Raw genomic sequence first — 21779 nt, 5'->3', positions numbered from 1 at the left:
TAGCCCGTAGCTTCGAAAAAGAATCAACTACGAATAATTTATATTCTATTTGTAGCATATCAAGTCTCTTTAATTTCAAAAGAATAGGCTACCAGCAGATCTGTCACTATGATTCAGAGTAGATTGGGCATATATGTGCGTAATCTGATAAATCCTTGACCTTATTCTTATTTAAGATCCCTGACCTTATCCTTGAGACTGGGGTTGTCATATAGGCCCCCTCAAGCCTAATACATAGGTTCTCTTCAAAAGTAAACCAAGTCCTTGATTGAAAAAACAAAACGATTTAAGACTAGTTCGCTTTTTAAAAAATACTTTACAGTCCCCAGTTCCTATGGATTAAATTCTTGAATTGGCTTGTTTTGGGTTTGTGTGTTTGTTTTTGGGGTTTTTCAACCCAATAGTATTCATATATTTAGCTCAGTTCCTCACATAAGGCCTGGTATGTTATTAGGTCACTTAAGGTCAAAGATCGCATACGGCCTTAGCAAAGGTCACGACTATTGACTTTTATTCGTACGTGCTTGTGAATAACCATATTCTGGGCCTTGATAAAGGGTAAATCGAAAGTAGGTCTTGCTTGCTGCTCGACGCTCGTTGAACTTGGCGGTGGCGGTGTTTCTGCGAATTCAAGCTAGAATCTAATCATGAATCCAGTTACAAATGGATCCAAGTTTTGGGTAATTCTTTAATGCTATTTTCTGTTCATACAGGTCTAGATCGTTGTTTTGCAATAATATAACTATCACAGATTTGTTTCTTGTTATCAAAATTTGTCAGTAGAGTGCAGCGACGATCGTACCCAGTCTGCCGTCTTGCACAATACGGTTACACAAGTGAGACTTGTGAAGTGGATTAACAGTAAAGGCAAAGGTCCATGTCTCAAACGGTTCAGTCTACAAACATTATGGAATCAAATCTTAAATCATACTTGGAGAAATAATTGCAGCCCACTTTCAATGTTGCATTGTTGAAATGCTTTAGTTTTGAAGGAAGATAATGTCAATGAGCTGCAATTTTAATGGTTCAAAATGAATGGTTTTCTAAGTTTCGAGCCTTTAAGTTTTAATAGAGGGGAGGCGGAGAGGAATGGAAGCATCAGTAATAGAACGCCTATGTGTTCAGAAACCAGAAAACGTTGAGCATCTGCCTTGGAAGTGGTTATTCTCACCAGTCACCAGGGGTGAGAATAGCCAATAGGCCCTATCTGCTATCATGTCTCGCTATTCTCACCCCACTCAGGTGTGCTAACATTCAGTAGGCCTATAGTCTATAGCACAGACACACATAGAACAGCACAAAGTATACTTTTATAAATTGTAGAGATAAGTTTCAGGTTTAGTTTATTTAATGGGCTGGGTGAAGGCCTTTTCACCAGGAACAGCAAACCACAGTGAAAAAAACCCCCCAAAAACACCAACCGATCTAGATCTATCCAGACTAGAAATCTAGATCTATGGTTGTGCAAGGACAAAATGTCAAGAGCAGAACACAGCTGATACCTACTCTCTTTCTCTTGCCCTTTTTAACTCCCAGTGGAGAGGCCATCAACATTTCTCCAGTTCTTCCTTTTCCAGCTGTTTCCATGATGTCCCTGCGTCTTCCATTTCCGCATGTACCATATCATATGTGGTCTTCCTTTCTTACGTTTCCTTGTGGATTCCACGTCAAAGCCTGTCTGATGGTACTTGTCGGGGGGTCTCCTCAGGGTGTGCCCAATCCATTTCCATTTCTTCACCTGTCCCACCAGGACAAGTATAGAGGGCCTACTGTGTACCAGTACCTGGACTGAGAATAAATGATGTCGGGAGCTCTGTACATTTTGTGTCTCACTTGCTGCGTTTCATCATCAGATGCATCCTGTTGGAGGTCTTATTATTTATTCCATTTATTGTATTATTGTTTATATTTCAGTCAGTAGATTTCATTCGTAACTCAATCCTTTCGATTCCTGATTCTTTTTTATTGCAGCTCAGTTTTGTGATCCCCACATCATGAACACTGAGGCATTTCTTTGTACGCTTCACTGTGGTTCCTGTGAACAGTACAGTTTTTGTTTTAGAACATAGGATAGCCTGTTTTGAGCTACAAAGAAACTTTACAATTGTCAATGTTCAAAATTAAGCTTTATTTTTTATTTTTTTGCTTCAGGTGCAGTTAAGGCAGGCTGCTGTGATAGTGAATGGAGGTATAATGATATTTGCTGGTGTCAACTTATACAGAGGCAATGATAAATTTTATGAGGAAATTGCAATGCCCATGTTTAGGATGTTTGGGGCAGAAACTGCACATAACTTAGGCATCAAACTGGCCAAGTACAAAATTGTGCCGAAACCTCAAAAGCCAGATTCCCCTCTTTTGGTAAGTACGAACGGTGTTCTGATTGTGGGTTTTGATGCATCTGTAGCTGTATTATTAGTATTTCTCATTATATTCCGTTATTTTCATGTCCTATCGTCATTATCACTCTGCACCCCGTGGGTACTCATGCATGTAGTTTCATTTGTCAGTGCGATCACTCATCATTTCATTCTGTTCTGCATCACTGTCTTGTGTCTTCCATTTCACTTCTGTTGATGTCGTCATCACTTGTACCCTCGTTGAGTCATTAAAAGTTCATTGACATTATCCGACAAGTGATGAGTCATTCTTTAGCATCCATATTAAACTTTGCTAATCTTCAAAACGGAACAATTAAATTCATTCATTGCCAGAGATGAAGTCTTTCATTGTTGATTCCACTTTCATTTTCATGCTTTTCCTTCTTAGAAGATTACCTTCTCTCTCTAAATAAACACCATATATGATTCAACATTTTTAAGCAATTGTTGATATTAGCTTACTTTGCAAACAGTTTAAAGGAATTGACACAATCAGTTAATAAATTTCTACTTGTATCTTTTATTTTTATTTGTATAGTTCTTTGATAAGTGTGTGACAGTTGTGTTATTGTCTGTGAATATATAGTCATGTTTTTCAAGACACCAAGACATTTCGGAGATCTTCATACCTTAAAGCAGCTGTTTTTTATTCAAATTCTAGAAAACAGAGGTTTGGGGTAGGTCTTTCCCCAACCCAATTGGGCTGGCAGCTGGGTATGACAAGCAGGGGGAGGCAGTCGATGGCCTGCTGAAAATTGGCTTTGGCTTTGTGGAAGTGGGTAGCGTCACACCGGCACCACAGCCGGGAAACCCAACTCCGAGGGTGTTTAGACTGAAGGAAGACAAAGCTGTTATAAACAGGTGAGGGCTCTTTTGTTGACCAAGAACTTGTTTTATTTGTAAAATGCCACTCAGCATTATAAGTGGTCCTTAAGTTTACTTACCGTGTGAAAATACAACAGACATTTTTATTGTTGCTGTTTTCTGTTCCATCATGTTTATAGACCTACGTACAGGAAGTAAATAGTTTGGCGTTTTAAAAAAATTTATAGTGTGTGTCCTTACTTACTTGTCCTTACTTGTCCACTGTGTTGGGGTCACTGCAGTCGGAACATGTCCATCTCTGCTCTCCCCCCCCTCTTCAGGATCCATCCCAGAGTCTGTCTACTTATAGTTTCCATCATGATCTGGTTGGAGATCCGTCGGACTGGTCCGCACAGATGGCTGTGTTTCCCCTCTCCTCTCTGGATCCCCTTCTCCTTCAGTCTCCCTAGAGTGTGGGAACCGCTATCCGCCCTATTCTTCCTCAAATTTTCCCTTACAGCGGTTAGGACGGTTGGTGGGTCCAGTGTCAAATTCCCTCCCACTTTTGCTTCTCCAGCCAGCTTTGTCTGCTCTCTCGTTGCCGGTTACCCCCGTGTGACCCGGGCAGAAGATCCAGGCCACTCTTTCCAGGCTGCTCTCCCTGCTCTCATAGTGTGTGTACTATGATATACCACATCATAGTTTTATATGGAAGATGTTTTCTTTCTTCTTTCAAAAACTCTGCTTTCACGCATTGAGTTTTCAATAACCCGCTTTCCTACAATCGTCGGAGCTAGAAGTTTTACAAATGCTTGAGATGGGCAGAGAAAATGGAATAAAGTTAACAGGAGAAATATGAATGAAAATGCAGCAACCCTTTGCCAGAATAATAAGGCATAATAAAAAGGTTATATTACCTGAACGTTATAGAAATTTTAAGGGTGCTTCCATCATGTTAGTCACCAGAGACCTTTTGGTAGATTAAGCTTGGTTGTTTTTTTTCTCCATTGATGCTAAATTGTATTTATGTGGATTTTGTTTGTTTTTTACAGATATGGTTTCAATAGTGATGGCCACGAAGTTGTCTTTGAAAGACTGTCAAGGAGAAATCAAGAACAAGCTGGTGAAAGTATGGCAAATGTTTTTTTTTTTTTACAACACTAGTTTAGTACCGCTGTTCTTTGATAATAATCTGACTCATGAATTGAAATAAAGAAATGCTGTAATTGTTGCCACATATGAGTACGCAGCTGAAAAGAGAAGCATTACTTCTGTGTGACACCAAAGGTTCTCATTAGGAATTTCCGATATTTCCTCCAATAATGTCTATAATCCTGGTGTCATCGGTGTATTTGTGCAGTGGAGTTGGTTAAAAGATGACTTCCCTTTATTCATCCTTTTCTTTTCAGCCCTTTGTTTTTTATATATTTCTTCTTTCTTTGTGGCAATGCAATGTTCTTATTTTTCCAAATTACTCATGCCAAATGAATGTTATCTTCTAATCCGATTCTTTGTGAACTGAACTCAATGACATCTTATATTTGGACAAGACCTGTCGTATCATTAGTTAAAAGTTGCATCAACACAGAGGGAAATGGGTAGAATCCTTTTATAAATCCTTTTGCTTGGGTTTTGACTTACGTGTCAGTGTATGATTGTCTTTTCTTCCAGGTAAATGTAATTCTGGTGGGCATGAAAGTCAATCATCTATCCGTACCATAACGCTCTTGCTCCATCTGTTTTTTGTTGGTGGACTTTTCCTCTTTTACTGAATTGACTTAATATTTTGGGTCCCAGGTTACCCTCCGACATACGTTGGTGAACAGAGAAATATGCTTAACGTAAATTTTTGGACTGAAGTGGAAGATGAAAGAAATAACATTGCTAGTTGGATTAAAGTGCTGAAAAGAAGAGTTCGCACTAGAATGAAAGGTAACAATTAATGTAAGTTTGATATACAGTTTCCTGTTCATTTTTACTGACTTTCATTATTCCATGTGTTTTGTTCCTTGCTTTTCTGTGCAAAATGTTAGTTTCACGAACTGAAAGCTTTTTTATTTAGTACAAAGATGTCATTTGTTTGGTCCTTTGTGTAGTTATGAGGTTTTAATCCTCTAAGATATTGGGAGGGGGGAGGGGAGTTGTGTAAATTACTTAAACCTGTTGTTCCTTTTGATTCATAAAAAGCATCCATCAAGCAATTTCTTTTCTACATAGGACACAGTTGATGGATTTGAGGAAGTTCAGACATTTTTAGAGTGTCAACCTGTATAAATTGATGTCTAGTTATGTTCTATATGTTACCCCTGTGAGTTATCATCAATGTGGAAGTTCTGATTAAGCACAGCTTGGATTAGGTTTTAGTAAATGAACTCATGATCTGGTCTGTATACATCCCGACCAGTTGGGGAAAAGCAAGATTTTTCCCCTTTCCTCTTTTCTAATAGGACACTTGATGGAAGCATTTGGACTGCTCTCTTTACCTCTCTTTATGCTCATCTAACTTTGATTTGTCCTTGGAATACTATTTGAAAGTATTGGGTTGTTATTTTATTAGTTGCACATTATTATTTTGATTATGTCATTTGACATAGTTTGTTTTGTTTCTTCTTAAAAAGGCAGTTGTGTATTTTTGTACACACAGTAAGTTGAAACGGTTTCAGTTCAGTTCTAATTATTATAGACATCCCCTCCATGGCAGCACTATAATAATGTACATGTTTCTAGCCTTCCTGTAGAGAGAAGCAGGAACAGTGTTTTCAGGGTGTCACCTTTAATCCAATAATTTTCCTGTTTTGATACTCAAAGTGATTGCGGGGCTCTCGTGGCCTAGAGGTTAAGGTGCTGGCCTCTCATTCAAAGGTCCCAGGTTCGAATCCAGGTAGCGACCAAAAACTTTTTTTCTCTAAAATTGTCTCCTCTCACCTTCTTTCCTTCTCTCTTGCAATATTCTGTCGTCTGCTTTCGTCTCCACTCTCTTCTCCCACTCCCTCACCTCCTTTGCCCCTTCCACGGGATTCCTGACTCTTTCTGCAGCCTTTCTACTGCTACTCCTTGGCTCCTTCTTGCTGCTATCTTTCAACCGCACCCCTGATCTTCTGGTATGAAAGATCTACACCTAGCCTTCTCGGACAAGGGAGACAAATCTTGGAGGTCCGGCTTTCAAGTTGCGCGCGTTAATGATCCCTTGGTGGTCTAAAATCGATAAGAGTAGGCTTCAGCCGCCACCCGGACAAAATTCAAAATTTCCTACCATCTGAAAATGTTTGGTGTGTCCCGCACGCTCATATTACTTTATGCAGTTGCGAGCGTCGTATAACACTAACCACAAAAAAAAGTGATTACCGAATTTGATAGATTTGGTTCTGAATGGAGAGACTTGTGTAAAAAAAAATAAAGTCTTAAAAGAACTTCCCTTCAGGTTTTGCCATCAACCTGCTTATAGTCCTAGTTCTTACAACAAACAATATTATTTTCCCCTTGTCAAATATTGGCTGCAAGGTTGAACCTGGTTTTGCAGTAGTTGCAAGTGAAAAACAAAGACAAGGTAGTTTTATGGGGGGAAAAGTGACACATGTGTTTCCAAGTTGCCAAATATATAATAGATGTATAGATTGATTCTCTATTCCGCTTTTGTGGTTGTACACTCCATAATTTCAAAGGTGTGGAATCTGACTTTCCCAAGATTAGATCTATACGAAATTAACGAAAAACTGAAAATTAAACTGCAGTGACTTCAGGCTCCTCAATGAAACTGTGCACCCTTTAAATAATTGTGAACCACCATTAATTTTGTCAAATTCGAAAATTAAGTGGTTCGGAAGTTTTAGGCGGCCAAAGAGTGAATTTTCACAAATATAATAGGCCTATATAGAGATTCCTTTCAAGGCCAGTCTTGCAAGTTGATTTCATTGCATTTTGTCTGGTGTGCCATTTGGTTTTTATGCCTTTACTTTATTGTTGTTTTATTTTACTCAGTCTAGATTATATTAATTTTTTGGGGTTTGAATTTTCTTAAACTTGATGCCAATATCCTGTTTCATTATTAACTGTGATAGTTTCAAGAAATTATCTATAGACTGGGAAAATTGGGGACTTGAGAGAAAACTGTTTAGTGAAGAGTTGTGTTTGGGTTTTCTTTCTGATAACATTTCTAAGTGAGCTGAATTAGAAGGGGAAAATCTGAAGAGAAGTGTAGGCAATAAAGTGTATATAAATGAGTAGGTATTTAATGTTTTCTGGGCCGACATTATAAAAAATTCTTGGGTCTCATATTGTCATAAATATTTTAATCAGAATCCACTGCCTGACTCTGATGATTCTTTTTTTTCCCTAGAAGCTGGAGTTCTTGGTGTCAACTTAGGGAAAAACAAGACGTCACCCGATGCAGTCAGTGATTATGTCAAAGGAGTACGGAAATTTGGTGGGATAGCAGACTATTTAGTTATAAATGTGTCATCCCCAAATACCCCAGGACTCCGAGATATGCAAAAGCAAGAAGTCCTGATCGAGTTATTAGATCAGGTATTGTAAAGTTTTTGTACAATAATTGTGTATTACTTTCCTATTACGGTATTGGAGTGATATGTTTTTATTCTCACTAAAGGTTTATGCTCAGCAAGTACATGGTCCAATGTGATCCTCTTTTTCTATTTAACCCTATCCCTATGCCTTGGGGTCATTTTGTACCCCTGGGGTTGTATTCTTCACATTTTAGAATACTTCTAGTACGAAGATCTCTTTGAAACTTTCAGTATTTCTCAAAAAATCATTTTGACAGACTGCTATGCAAAGCGTAAGGATTGGATTAATGAGTAAATTTCCTCTTTGGAAAGTGGTGGCACAGGGTTCCCCACATCGTATTGATACCATGGTAAAACATGACGTACGGATAGGGTTAATGTTTTATATCACTCAACTTATTTTAGGAAATAAGACATCTTTTTATTGTGACTCACAGGAAACTACTCCTTTTGGATGTGGAAGCTGGGTTTTGCACTTGTTCTTAAAATCTTCATAAAACCTCAAACAACCTTTACTGGCACCGCCTAATGACCCTTGTTACAATTTACTGCTCAGACTTCATCTTTGTCTTGTTATCCTCACTCAGTGCCGATTGCCGTTCTATTCAGCGGCAACATACTTTGCACACAGATGGAAGTCTTATACTTTGGGAAAATCCCGTCTTTGTACAAATATTTTCTGAAGCCTTTGTATACACCTTTGTGTCATCTTGGTGGAATCAGGCAATTTTTATCAAGTTTCTTTTTTCTTTTTGGCTTAACGCAATATTATGTCAATTTAAAAAAAACACATTTCTGTGTAGATTTCACTAAAAAAACATTGATCAAAGGGTTAAAAAATGTAAATTTGCAGTTATCAAAGACGTTCGAGCATTTGAAGTCACCAAACTTTGCGGACATTTTCTTGTTTATTTTACCTCTGACACCAGGCAACTCCCCCCACCCCCCACCTCCCCCCTTTTTCACCTCATTCTATAGCAAATATCTCAACTTCTACGCTAGACATATGGGTATTTTTTTTCTTCAAAAGCAAGACAACTTATCAAATTTTAAGAAGATGGTGCCATTAGTTTAGTTCCATATCTCCAAAATTGACCAGCACCTGAATCCACTGCGTCGTAACACATATCTTATGCTATGTTCCATTCTGAATGATATTTTCACATTTAAGACAGGAAAGCCTCTATTTCCATGGACCATGTTGTGTGAAAGAGGCACGGCAAATACACATTTTTTAAGCTGAATTTTTCAATGTTATTGTAGTTTTTACTGTTCTTTATTTCTATATCTATCTCTGTTGCAGTCTGTCTCTTTGCTTTGGTTTCTTATCTGTTTTTCTGTTCTCTACTTACAAGATTGCTGTGAAGTATTGCTTACTTTTTAAATAGATAGTAACATGTATTTTTATTTGCTTTACATCACGGGTTACTCTTTGGACTTGCTCTCTTTCTTTCAAGAACTAGTTTTCTTGTGGGTGGTTGACGGGTGCTCTGGTGTGGTTTGCTTCTTCTTTCCTTTGAAACATCTATCATCCTTATCTCCCCTTCTTCTTTTTTGTGTTTGTTACTCTCTTGTAACGCCTCTAATCTTCTGGCTCTCATATGACCTTATGCAGTTGCGAGGGTCGTAAAACGTCTGCTAAAACTAACTAAACTAGTTTTCTTTCTTGTCTCACCATCTGTGGAATAAAAATGTCCCCGTCAATCTCCTCTCCAGGTTGTTGCAGAAAGGAATAAACTGACAGTGTCCCCCAAGCCACCTCTTCTGGTGAAGATAGCTCCCGACCTGACAGAATCAGACAAAAAGGATATCGCAGCAGTTGTCACAAGGCCGCAGGTGATGGTTATTTTCTCTTATGAAAAGTTAGACTGTTGTAAAATGAGTAAATAATTGTAACAAGTTCAAATGTTTTGTTTTCAAAGTTTTTTAGGGGTATAGTGAGTTTATGATGACACCATCACTTAACGTTGCTTTTGAAAAGAAATTGTGTTTAAAAGCTGCTATTTGCCCAGTTATTGGGTTACGCATTCATTGTAATGAAAATTGCCATCTGTGTCTCCTTAGCTGATGTAAAAAAAAAACAACTATAGCCTCTCCCTTTCCTCATCCTTTTCTTCTTAACAAAATGTTTTCTCAGACTGTGCACACCACTGTACTTTTTGCATCATGATGTCCAGTACCAACTCATTAATATCCCACTGGGGCGGTGCCACTGACTGAAGTGTCTTTAGGCCATTCCCAAAGTGGGGACGTTTCTCGTTCATGCACAGTAGAATTGTAAATGGGCTGATTCATCAATGCCATGCTCATAACTGTGCCTGATCTACCACAGGGAACTGCTGCTTTTCCTATCCTAATCCTTACTATTGTCATTTTTCCTCTACTTATTTTGTATGTTTGTCACACTCTTGTGACCCGCTATTTCCGGGGTGCTGTGATAGTCGAAGCAGACCTTGTGCTGTTGAAGCTAGAGAGGTGAGCAGAGTAAGTCTGATTCCCTGTACGGACTTCTCTGTTGACATCCACTCCTTGGCGCTCATATGACATTATGCAGTTCCGTAAAACCTCTACTGAAACTAACTAACAACTCATCAATCTGGCTCTATATTTTTGTCTCCCTACATATTTATTCATGTACACCTGCTTTTACATCACTGTTTCCTTGACAAATGTTTTCTTTTGTTGTTTTTTGCCTGTGACTTTATTTGTCTGCCTCTCCGAAGCTAAGCACATGACTCAGAAACCGTCTTTCTCCAATTTCCTTTTGTCAAGTCTCATTTTGGTTCTCAGCGGTCTTTTTATTGTTCAATTTATTTTTTGAGGGTCAAATTCGAATACAAGATTAAAAAGGTCTCATGTAGGATATACTATTTAAACGATAACAGTGTGTGTCTGTAAAGAAGTGTATGTTTCATGTATGTATGTATGTATGTATGTATTTGTTTATATGCTTCTGGTTCAGAAACAAACAACTGCCTAAAAGTATTCTTTGATAGACGATGTGAGCTGTAAATAAGAATCTATTGTACACTCAATAATATTTAACACATGTACGTCATAAGATTTTTATTTGCAACTTTGTACAATGCTACTGTTAGTGATGCAGTTAATTCAGGATGCAGTGTATGACTTAATTCAAGAAATGTCCCTTTCTCCTTTCTTTCTTCTATATGAACTTCTTGTCTCTTTCATTAAGAGTGGGTGGTTGGCGGGTGCTCTGGTGTGGTTTGCTCCTTCTTTCCTATCTAATATCTGTCTTCCTTTTCTCCCCTCCTTCTATTTTGTGTTTGTTACTCTCTTGTAACATCTCTAATCTTCTAATCTAAAATTTCGGCACTTATTTGACCTTATTTTTTAGCAAGTGCCGTAAAACTCTTACTAAAACTAAGAAATGTCCCATTCTCCTTTCTCTCTATACGAACTTCTTGTCTGTTCCCTCCACAGAGCGGAGTAGATGGATTGATCATCAGTAACACCACCGTGGCCAGGCCCGAGTCTCTGAAGAGCAAGCACAAAGCAGAGATGGGGGGTCTCAGCGGAGCCCCACTCACGGAAAAATCTCTTCAAGTGATACGAGATATGTACAGGTTAACGCACGGTGGGTGTCATCTTTGTAGCGGACCGTTTTCAGTTTTAACTTCTGTTGTGTTTGTTTTTCATGGATTTGTGTTGTCTTAGTTATAATAGTCTTTATGATAGATTTGTGCATTTTTTGAAAGATTTAACTCTTTATCTCCGGCAAGCCACTCCCAGCAGCTCACGGTCGGAACCACTGTGCCATTGAGCGGCTGATAGTGGCTCGGGCACATTCCTTTACTGCGACTTCGACATCAAATTACTTGTCGGCAATTGCCGAAAACTGGTCTCTTATCTCTTTTTATCCGGGCTACGAGTATTCTCGTAACGAGGACCAGTCCGGGCTACGAGTATTCTCGGAACAGCGATACGGTCACGTCAAAGAAGCTAGTTCTACTTGTAATTACCAAAATACGCAAATACGGCGATGCTAGCTCTGTCTGAATATTTTAATTTTCCAATGAACAGTGGTTTCTTTGTTTTTGATGGGTGTAGAAGCTTGAAAGATGTCTCGAAAACGCACATTCACGACCGACGAAGTTCTTTTTGAAGTGGCGCTGGGTTATGAGGGGGAATGACACTAATTTGATGAAAGCGACTCTGAAATAAGAGCCGTAAATTCTGTTGTGGATGATAAGAAACAGGACTTAGACTCATCTAATAGCGATTCAGATCATGGTGAAGGGGTCAGCTGGAATTTGCGCTTGATGGGTAGGGCTAGATCTAGATTTATAAAATCCAATGGGGCGTCGTGGGCGCGGCAATCAGGGTCAAGTTCGAAGGTGGAATACACCTCATAATCTACATTGTGCTATTGGTGTATTTCCTAACCACATACATTTACAAAAACTACATTCAATTTCTAACTTAACTGTCAAATTTCCTTAAAACCTTAGAGTAAACGTAAGAAATATAGCACTTTGAACTATACGCACTGACTTCCCACTCATACGGCGCGGCGGCCCCAGGACTGGTACAGAGTCCGTGGCGGTACGGCTAGGATAAAAAGAGTTATACCGGAAGTTCATTCATTAGATGAAGAACTATCTAAATAGGTTTGCTAGTTTTGATTTAATAACCCAACTAATGACATTTTTGTCATTTTTAGATTTAGCACCAAAAAAGGGCCCGGGCGTAGTAGGTTTACTCCCCCTCGGAGATAAAGAGTTAACTGATCTGAGACACAGAAGCTAATGTATAGACTCTGAATTATAGCAACTGGTGGCCTGTGGAATTCTCCTCCTTGCTATTCCTCAATGCTCTAGTCTTTTTGATGTTACAGTGTAACTTACAGGTATGACCTTTGATGGAAATTGAAGTTGTTAATGAAATGTAGTAATTCTAAAACTAATGGAACAACATCAGCGTTGTGGAAAATAAAGAAGACCAAATTGTATTCTGAAGGAGGCTCAGCAGCTCAGCAGGCATGGTGTTCAAACGTCAATCCAGAGTCCATGAGTTCAATCCCCATCAGGATCAGATTTTTCTTCTTTTTTTTTTTCATGTTTTTCTGCACCTATCAATCCTAGCGTAGATAGGATCAAGAACCTATAGTCTTCTCGCATAAGGACAAAAAATTAGGAGGTCCCGTGTGTTTGTTTGGCACTTTAAAGATCCGTTAGCAGTTCTAGAATGAAAAAGAACAAGCCTTTGAAGTAGCTGTCTGAGCAAAATCCAAAATTAATTCTTGTTCAAAAACTGAACCTACTCTAATCAGTATAAGTAAAAAGTATCTTGAAAAACTGCACATCGCTGCCTGTCAGGCAAGGGATGATCCTACATACTGTGTAGATAAAACAGCCTCGTACATAAAATCAACAGCTCTGTGAGATGAAGTCCTTACTGTGGGTTACTCCCTGAGCTCTAGCAGGAGTACGAGGAGAAAGAAGATTTCTGATGAAAAGATATTGTGTCTTAAACTGCAAGCAAGTGTAAAGTGTGATGTAAAAAATGGATACGTTGAAGGGGATCAGAGACTGATTTGAACTCGCTCTTGATCAATTCATTAAAATTGTATTCTTCCAATTATAAACAGTTGTGAAAAATGTATTCAACTTATATATATTTATAGTCATGAAAATTTATAGTCTTCTAAATTATATTTATGGGAGTGGTTTTTAGGCATACTTTTATGGTCTGCTCCTTCTACATCTTTTCATAGTTACAAATGCCTTATTTTGTACTTAATAATTAATGGTATGAGGTTGTTGTAACTGCAGTTGACTGAATACCTCCTTTCTACCAGTCATGTATCTGAATGTGCTTATAAATTTGTTTCACTGATGTGTCAATAATCTTTTTGTGGGTGGTTAGCGGGTGTTCTAGTGTGGTTTGCTTCTTCTTTCCTATGAAACATCTATCGTCCTTATCTCCCCTTCTCGTTTTTTATGTTTGTTACTCTCTTGTAACACCTCTAATCTTCTGGCGCTTATCATATGACCTTATGCAGTTGTGAGCGCCATAAAACCTCTACGGTACTAAAACTAATCTTTGTTTTCTTTATCTCCTCCAGGCAAGATACCGATTGTTGGGGTAGGAGGCGTGAGCTGTGGTCAAGATGCGTATGACAAGGTGAAGGCTGGAGCCAGTCTGATCCAGATGTACACCGCTCTCGTCTACCTGGGACCCCCTGCTGTAGGCAAAATTAAGAGAGAGATGGAGGAACTGCTCAGGTAGGGATAAAAAAATGTCAGAAATAAATGAAGAGCACAGGGGGAAAATGACGGTAGTCACAAACTGGAAATTGTGAGGGTGCCAATTTTAAAAGGCTGTGGACTCATAACTTCGTATTTGATTGACTGGTGGTTTATTGTTAAGTGTTGTTGAATGGGAAATCTAACAACTATAATCAACCAACGGTTGAACACAAATACCATTATGAGTCAACAAGCGTTCAAAATTAGTACCCTCACGATTTTCAGTTTATGACTACAGTCGATTTTCCCCTGTAGTCTTCAAATAACGCCAACAGTAATGAGATAACGAAATTCTGATCGAGTGTGGTCCGAAGACACCAGTCCCGGCCTTATTGAGATGATTTAGTCAAGATTGCCCACTCGAGTCAAGTCCCTCAATGATCAAACACAGGCCCCCGTAACGTAGCAATCTGGCATTCATTGATTCCTCAATAAGTACTTGAGACAGTTTTAATAATAATAGATAGCATTTGTATAGCGCAAATCCCCGCTCAACAGCAAGCTCTATGCACTTCACAATCTGTATTATTACGCTGGCAGACCCGAGAGCATTCTGAAACAACCACAACTTCCCGGAAAGTATACAGTACAAGAGGCCATTTATAGGCGCTAAAACACTAACATACTGACAAGATCTTTCGCTGTCTATGGCCGGGTACCCATTCCCACCTGGGTGAAGTGAGGAAAATTCATGTAAAGTGCCTTTCCCAAAGACACAACGTCGGGCCCGCGACTCGAACCCCTGAACCCGCAACCTCATGATTGCGAGTCTGGTAGCCTAACCACTAGGCCACCGACGCCACAGCGAGCACCGTTGGGGTAACAGCGGAGGGACCAAGCTGCAGGGACATGTGGGAGGAGGAGGAGGGTCAGTGACTTGCTGATATATTCTTTATTTTTGGTACTTGAAGAACCGCAAGATACTCAAGTCACTCCCAACACAAGACATCAGCCCCCACCCACATGTAAACTTTGTGTGGGTGGTTGGCGGGGGGTGCTCTGGTGTGGTTTGTTTCTTCGTTCCTATCAAACATCTATCATCCTTATCTCATCTCCTTCTTTTTTGTGTTTGTCCCTCTCTTGTAACACCTCTAATCTTCAGCACTTATATGACCTTATTGTATTGCAAGTGCCGTAAAACTCTTACTAAAACTAATGGTAACTTTGTGCCAATTTATGGGGCAACACAACGACATACAGTTTTCTAAATTTAACCAAGTTACATGAGAGGCGCAGGCTGAAGACTGTAGACTATGTGGTTTTGTCTCTTAGTATAAGACAGCTTTAGTGTGTGGTGACAATTGTCTGTAGTATGTGAGAGTGAAAATTTAATCTTGTTGAGACATAGAGAGAGAGTGAGAGAGAAAGGGAGAGAGGGAAAATAAGTATAATATAATAAAATATGCATGCAATTTTTTAAAAATAGATAGCTTAACAATAATGAACGATTTTTTTTTGGTGTCTATTTATGACAATTGTACAAGGTTTCCTTGTCAAGTTATGTATGAACCTCTTACGAATATGTTACAACAGTATCTGCATTTGCTGTGCTCCCAGTATTATTTTTTCATTTGAAATAAAACCATTTGAACTTTTCGCCTTTTACTTTTCTCAGGAAAGATGGCTACAAACACATATCAGAGGCTGTTGGCGCAGACTTCAAGGCAAGATCTGAAGTGAAATCATGAATCTCAAGATATTCAGCCCTGAAATTTGCTCAGGCCCTTATCTCTTCTTTCCCATTTTGAGGCATTTTGCTGTGAACCTCAACCATCACAGAAGAAAATCCACTTTGTACATTTGTAATATAATATGCTCAGTATAAGACTCCGTCATATCATCCTATAAGAGCCAGTGCCAGGTAACAAGGTTTTAACGAATTTTTCAGGAGGAACAAAAAACTGATTAATGTAGGTATGTATGAATGATCAACACACCGGAAACGATCAAGCCCTAAAATCCTATCGTAATATGATACGCGATTTAGGAATTCTTGGCTTTACTGTCGGTTCCGTGGTAATTCTTGTTGCGTCATCCAAGTTGTAACAATATTGAAAGCCATTCCGCTTATTTCATGATGAGCTAATGTGGAAGCAAACATCTATGATAAGTGAAACAGTTATTTGCTTTTTAAAATATAACGATTTTAAGCCGGGGAACTCAATGAAACTTATACAGAAATGAAGCCCATGATACGCGCTTTCGATTGGCGACAAAAAAATTTTGCAAAAAAATCATGATACATGGTTCTAGCTTTTTTAGGACAAATGTCATTTTTCAAAATGACGTACAGCAGTTTTACACTCAACAGTCAATATGCAAGCTGTTCTGTCCAGCAGCACTGAATTACTACTAGGGATCAAAAGAAATCAATCGGTCCAATCAGGTGATCAGCTATGAAATTACTAATCATAGAGAGTCTAGTACGCACATGGTGAACTCGCACATAGCGAATATATTTTCAGGTCCCATATTTTTTCTGAAATACAACATGTATATTCTTGTATTTAAAACAAGTACATGAGGATACAAAACAATTTTTGCGTCCTGATTTTGCTGTGTGTGTGCTGGACTGTAGTTGTTAAATGAGCTTTGTTTTTTACATAATACTGGTTTGTGTTTCATCATTGTAAGAATATTATTTACCAGAGTGCCCCTTTTTTTCACAGAGTTATGAACTGCTTTCTCAAATGCATTCATTCAGTGAGACATTTTCATTCAGTGGAATTTTCTGTTGTGGGGACTTGCTAGAAATGTGTTGAAAGAAGCAAGCAAAATGTGGTACCATTATTGTTTAGAGATCTGAAAGGACAGGATGAACATCTATGTAGAAGTTGGGAAAGTGGAGAGTTGAGGGCATGTTATGATATATTAGACATTCTTCTGGCAGGGCTGTCTGACAAAATAGTCCTGACAACCGTTTTGTGACATACTGTTGTGTATGTTACCTCCTGAATTGGCTCCTCAATATTTTATGCGTTCAGTCTTCTTTTTAATGTAAGAAATATTTTAAATACATGGATCATTGTAAAGAATCATAGATCTTGAACTGTATGATTTCTTGGCATTTGAATCATCTATGTTGGTATGTTTTGAGACATAATGTTGTGTATGTTACTTCCTGAATTGGCATCATAGCATTTCATGCATAGTCTTTTAATGTAAGAAATATAAATACATGGATCACTGCAAAGAAGTATAGATCTTGAACTGTATGATTTCTTAGCCTTTGAATCATCCATGTTGGTCTATTGGTTGATTTGAAATGGTCTGTGAAAGTTACTGGGGGGGGGAAAAAAAAAAATATATCTTCCCTTGCCATATTTTGTCATTTTTGTTTGAAAGCCATGTTGGTCAGACTACATTAAAATGCTGCCAGTGTCTTACACCCCTGAAAACTTGTTACAGTGTTTATGTGTAATGATTGTATGATTTCAAGATTTTATGCGTGTGAGTAGAACTTTTATTATGCAAAGACTCATGAAAGTTCAGGTGAATATAGGCTCTGTACGAAGTGTGACCAATATTCTTAGCTTTAACGGACGAATTTTGTATAAACTCATTCTGGAGGCAATTTTTTCAGCAGTTGAAACCATCTGGATGTCTTTTTAACCTTTTAAGGTGTTTGGTTGTGTTGTTTGTTGGGAGTTTTTCCCCCACTCTATTTCTGGCACATGATTATCGTAAAGATACTCGAGGCACTCTCAGCACAGGGTACCCCCCCCCCCCTTTTTTTTTTTGGGGGGGGGGGGGGGGGGGAGTTCTTAATTTTCTTAACTTCAAATTCAAGTGTGTGGGTGGTTGGCGGGTGCTCTGGTGTAGTTTACTTTTTTCCTATCAAACACCTATCGTCTTTATCTCCCCTCCTTTTTTGTGTTTGTTACTCTCTTGTAACACCTCTAATCTTCGGCACTTATGTGACCTTAATGCGTTGCAAGTGCCGTAAAACTCTTACTAAAATTAAATTAAATCCAAGTGTCACAGACATGCATGTACTGATGTACGTGCTTGTGAACTATGGATGTGCTGAGGGTGGAGATCTTGGTGATGGTGCTGATCAATCAGAGTGCCGACCTCCTTGCACCCAGATGTTAACATCCAGGTTTCTTTTTTTGCAGAGCCAACCAGAGGGTAGGGGACTGCAGTAGTGGGGAAAAAATTATTTTGAAGCCCTCGCATACGTGTTTTGTGTGTGTGAGTAATGATAAAAGTGACTTGCACATGTGGAAAACTCACCCTCTCACTTAACTCTATCCGTAGGCCTACATCATGTTTCACTACCGTATCCATACGACATGGGGAACTCTGTGCCACCACTTTTCAAAGAGGAAATTTACTCATTAATCCGATCCGTACGCTTTGCATAGCAGTCTTTGTCAAAATGATTTTTTGAGAAATTCTGAAAGTTTCAAAAATCAAAGAGATCTTTGCCCTACAAGTATTCTAAAAGATGAAGAATACAACCCCGGGGGTGCAAAATGACCCCAGGGCGTATGGATAAGGTTAAGCAGACTCCTCTGTATAAAGTGACAAAGAAAAGCAGTTGTGAGAGGCGTGGGCAGGCAGGATACTCTATGCTGTGAAGAGCTCTACGTATATTATTAGGTAACTGCTGACTGAAAACAGGTACATATTGCTTCAGTAATCACTCACTGCACATAGTTGCATAGCCTAGCCGAGTACTATATTAACTTTTCAAGTCTGCTGGGCGGATGGATGTCACATTAACAAACGGATGACAGTACAAACGTTCGGGGGGGAAAAAAGGAACCAGGAAATCTATTACAATACATCCATTTATTTTTCTCAAATTATAAGTTAACAAGACCCTTTTGCAGGCCAGACCTCTCAGTATTTTCTTCCAGCTAGCAACCCACAACTGTCAAGAGTAAGGATATTACCTCAGTACATGTATTTGGTAATACTTATTGCTGGACTTTGGGACATCCCAAACAATACTGAAGTTCCACTTGGACACATGAATCACCCTTGTACTCTACTACATTAAAACACAGCTGAAGAAAGAAAAACATTTCTCCTTTCTGGTGTCAGATTGAATTGCATAAGTGCATCTGTACAGGGAAAAACAATTAGGACCTTGTAAGCAGAATATATTGTGTCTGAATCAAGTTTTTATTGATTTGATTATTTTTAAAAATTTACCCCAAGCCTTTGACACAAAGGAAGTCATTTACTTCACAAGGTGCGCTGCTTCATCAACCCTGAATGTCAGAGTAAGCCGTGGCGGAGTGGGATACAGTACAGCATCCCAGTGAACAGGCGGAGACACTAGTAAATAATTCTCCAATACAGGAATCATACTCACGTCCTCTGCATGTCATGGCAAAGAGCCTAACCATTACACCAGTCACCAGTGGAAGAAATTGTCGCTGATAAAAAAATTGTCACTGATAAAATTATTCTTTATCTGCATGAAGACGGCTAAAAAAAATATGAATAGACAAAATCTGCACTGTAAGTTTAAATGTGCTTTGTCAAAGTGACTGTCAGTTGCTAGCTTTCAGTAAAGTGATTTGTGTAGCCAAAAGTTTAATGGATATACACCAAACTTAAATTGCATGGAAACTCCAGGAATTTTAGTACAACAAACTCAAAGGAGTAGAAGCATTTACCCTGTGGGTTCCCGTTATCCGTGCTCAGCTATCATTTCAAACAAGGTGACCTCTACATATATGTAATTCGAAGACTTGCCTACACAACTAATTTTGATGATCTGATTATTACATAAAAAGTACAAATTTCTGTTTTGGAGGGAAAGACGAGAAATACAAAAATCCATCCAATAATAATGGGAGTCCACGACACAAATCTCGAGTTGTTTATGTACAATAATGAAGGAATGGCAAAGCATAAGTGCAATGGCACAGGTGAGCAGCTTCAATGAATAATATACATATACGGGTGATGTCAGATGTCATAGAAAAGAGCCTCAAACTTCAACAACATCAACAAGAACAAAAACTTTAATGTAATATTTTGCTTTACTTCCAGATACCTTTCTCTCACAACAATAAACCCATACACATAAATATATATAAATATATCAACTGAACCGTCCAGGAAGGGAAGCCAGAGATCAGACACAGTGCTTTCACACATCAAATTGTGAAGTTTAAAGCCCTGCTACTCACATCTTGGGTCATTTTGAAATTGGTGACTCAGCCAATGTTCGGAGACACCGGGTGGAAATCAAAAAGAAATAATATATTCTCGGAAGGACCAGAATTTTTTTTACCCTACTCGGACTCAAATTCTGACTTTCTTTCCATGTTTATCCAGTTTGTCAACCAATAGTAAATAGCAGCATAAAAGTCAGCTCTCATACACATTTTTATCAACACACTTGTAGATATGCATTTTACACTTAAGTTTTATAGATTCACTTTCTTGACATATCATTTTTCTATACATGCCTGAACATCATCAACTGAAAAAAAAACTAGTTTCATTCAATCCATACTAGTTATTGAAATGATGACAATATAATAAAATTAGAAGGCCAGTTTCAAAGAGATAAGCAAAATGGAACTATAAACAGTTACAAGCATAAGTGTGACTCCAAATATAATGGTAAAGTGGCCCATCTGAGCATAGATATTTTAATTTATTCGTCACCCCTTCACTCACTTCAGTCATTTAAGAACTGCCTCAGACCTTTCTCATTCAAGGTCTACAGAAATCAATCATTCAGTACAACTTTTACCCTTAATTAAGAGCCACTTTTCTCTCAAGTTCAGAGTATGATTTCTTTGTCCTCCTCAAACAATTTATTTAACCAGGATTTTGTTAGACTAGATTATCTTTTTCTTCCAGTACTTCTCCCATTAAATCCAAGGGCTAGTTGACTATAACTTCCAAGTGGCACTGGTTTTTCACATATCTGGCTTACTTTCCCCACTAGCAAGTAGTGCCTTGCTCATGAGCAATTTTTCAAAGCAAAGTTCTCTCTTTTGTCAAATGAATTTGGTCAGTTAAATTCAGTGAAAGCCAGACACAGTGGTCCATGCAACCAAATTCAAATCAAGAATCGTAAATTGCGCATCAGTTGAGTTATCCTTTACATGCTAAAGCATGCTCACACATGTAATTCTCCAAAATTTACTGGATCTGCATGTGTTGGTGCAGGAAAAATAAAGGGTTTGCCGAGAGTATTTGGATAACAATGTTTTAGGTTGTTTTTTTTCCAAAGGGCTTCCTCAAAAAATGGAGAAAGAATAAAAGCCCCGGTTAAATCTTGCTCTGGATCTGCTTCTCTCCTTTCATCAAACATACATGGTTCAAAGGTATACACCATTGATAATGCAAAGGCATGAAGCAATCCGGCACACAAAATACATTGACAGTGAACCATGAAGGAGCAGCTTACAAAGAAAGAAAATTACAAAATATGTGAGGCATCATGGTGAAATCAGGCGCTCGTCAAAATAATGAAACGAAAGAAAATGGCATTTTCCGCCGGTTTGGAAATTTTTATCGAGTTTTTGGTTTGTGGCTTCACACCATTGTTGTCCAATAAAGAACACATTTCTGGGTGACTTTTACTTAAAAACGTTAGTTAAAAAGAAAGACACAAAAACAGTAAATTTACAGTTTCCAAGGACTCTCAAGCTTTGGAAGTCACCAAACTTTGGCGGTCATTTTCTATCTAATTTTACCTCTGAAACCAGGTGAACCCCACCTATTTCAATTCAAAATATCCTGTGTTCTATTGAAGGTAAAATGGTAATTTTTTCATTGAAAGCAAGACAAATGAACAAGTTTTGAGATGATACCAATAG

The 21779-nt window shown here is 38.5% G+C and overlaps 1 protein-coding gene across 2 annotated transcripts; it reads left to right on the top strand.

Annotated features, from left to right (window-relative positions):
• The first annotated feature begins 504 nt into the window (after nt 1-504).
• LOC101856955 (dihydroorotate dehydrogenase (quinone), mitochondrial) lies at nt 505-17378 on the top strand. Of its 2 annotated transcripts, XM_005093514.3 has the most exons (10): nt 505-680; nt 2152-2361; nt 3043-3242; nt 4238-4314; nt 4983-5117; nt 7522-7709; nt 9425-9544; nt 11153-11306; nt 13797-13956; nt 15596-17378. In XM_005093514.3, the coding sequence occupies exons 1-10, from the start codon at nt 648-650 to the stop codon at nt 15666-15668; spliced, it is 1350 nt and encodes a 449-aa protein (XP_005093571.1). In that variant the 5' UTR covers nt 505-647; the 3' UTR covers nt 15669-17378. The 2 variants fall into 2 exon arrangements, with proteins under 2 accessions (XP_005093571.1, XP_012935288.1); XM_013079834.2 differs by lacking the exon at nt 4983-5117 and having other exon boundaries at nt 516-680.
• Nucleotides 17379-21779: the final 4401 nt, after the last annotated feature.

The sequence above is a fragment of the Aplysia californica genome, unplaced genomic scaffold (assembly GCF_000002075.1).
Source record: "Aplysia californica isolate F4 #8 unplaced genomic scaffold, AplCal3.0 scaffold00065, whole genome shotgun sequence".
NCBI classification, from domain to species: Eukaryota; Metazoa; Mollusca; class Gastropoda; order Aplysiida; family Aplysiidae; genus Aplysia; species Aplysia californica.
Note: the sequence above shows the minus strand (reverse complement) of the source record. Positions and strands in the feature narration are given on the sequence as shown.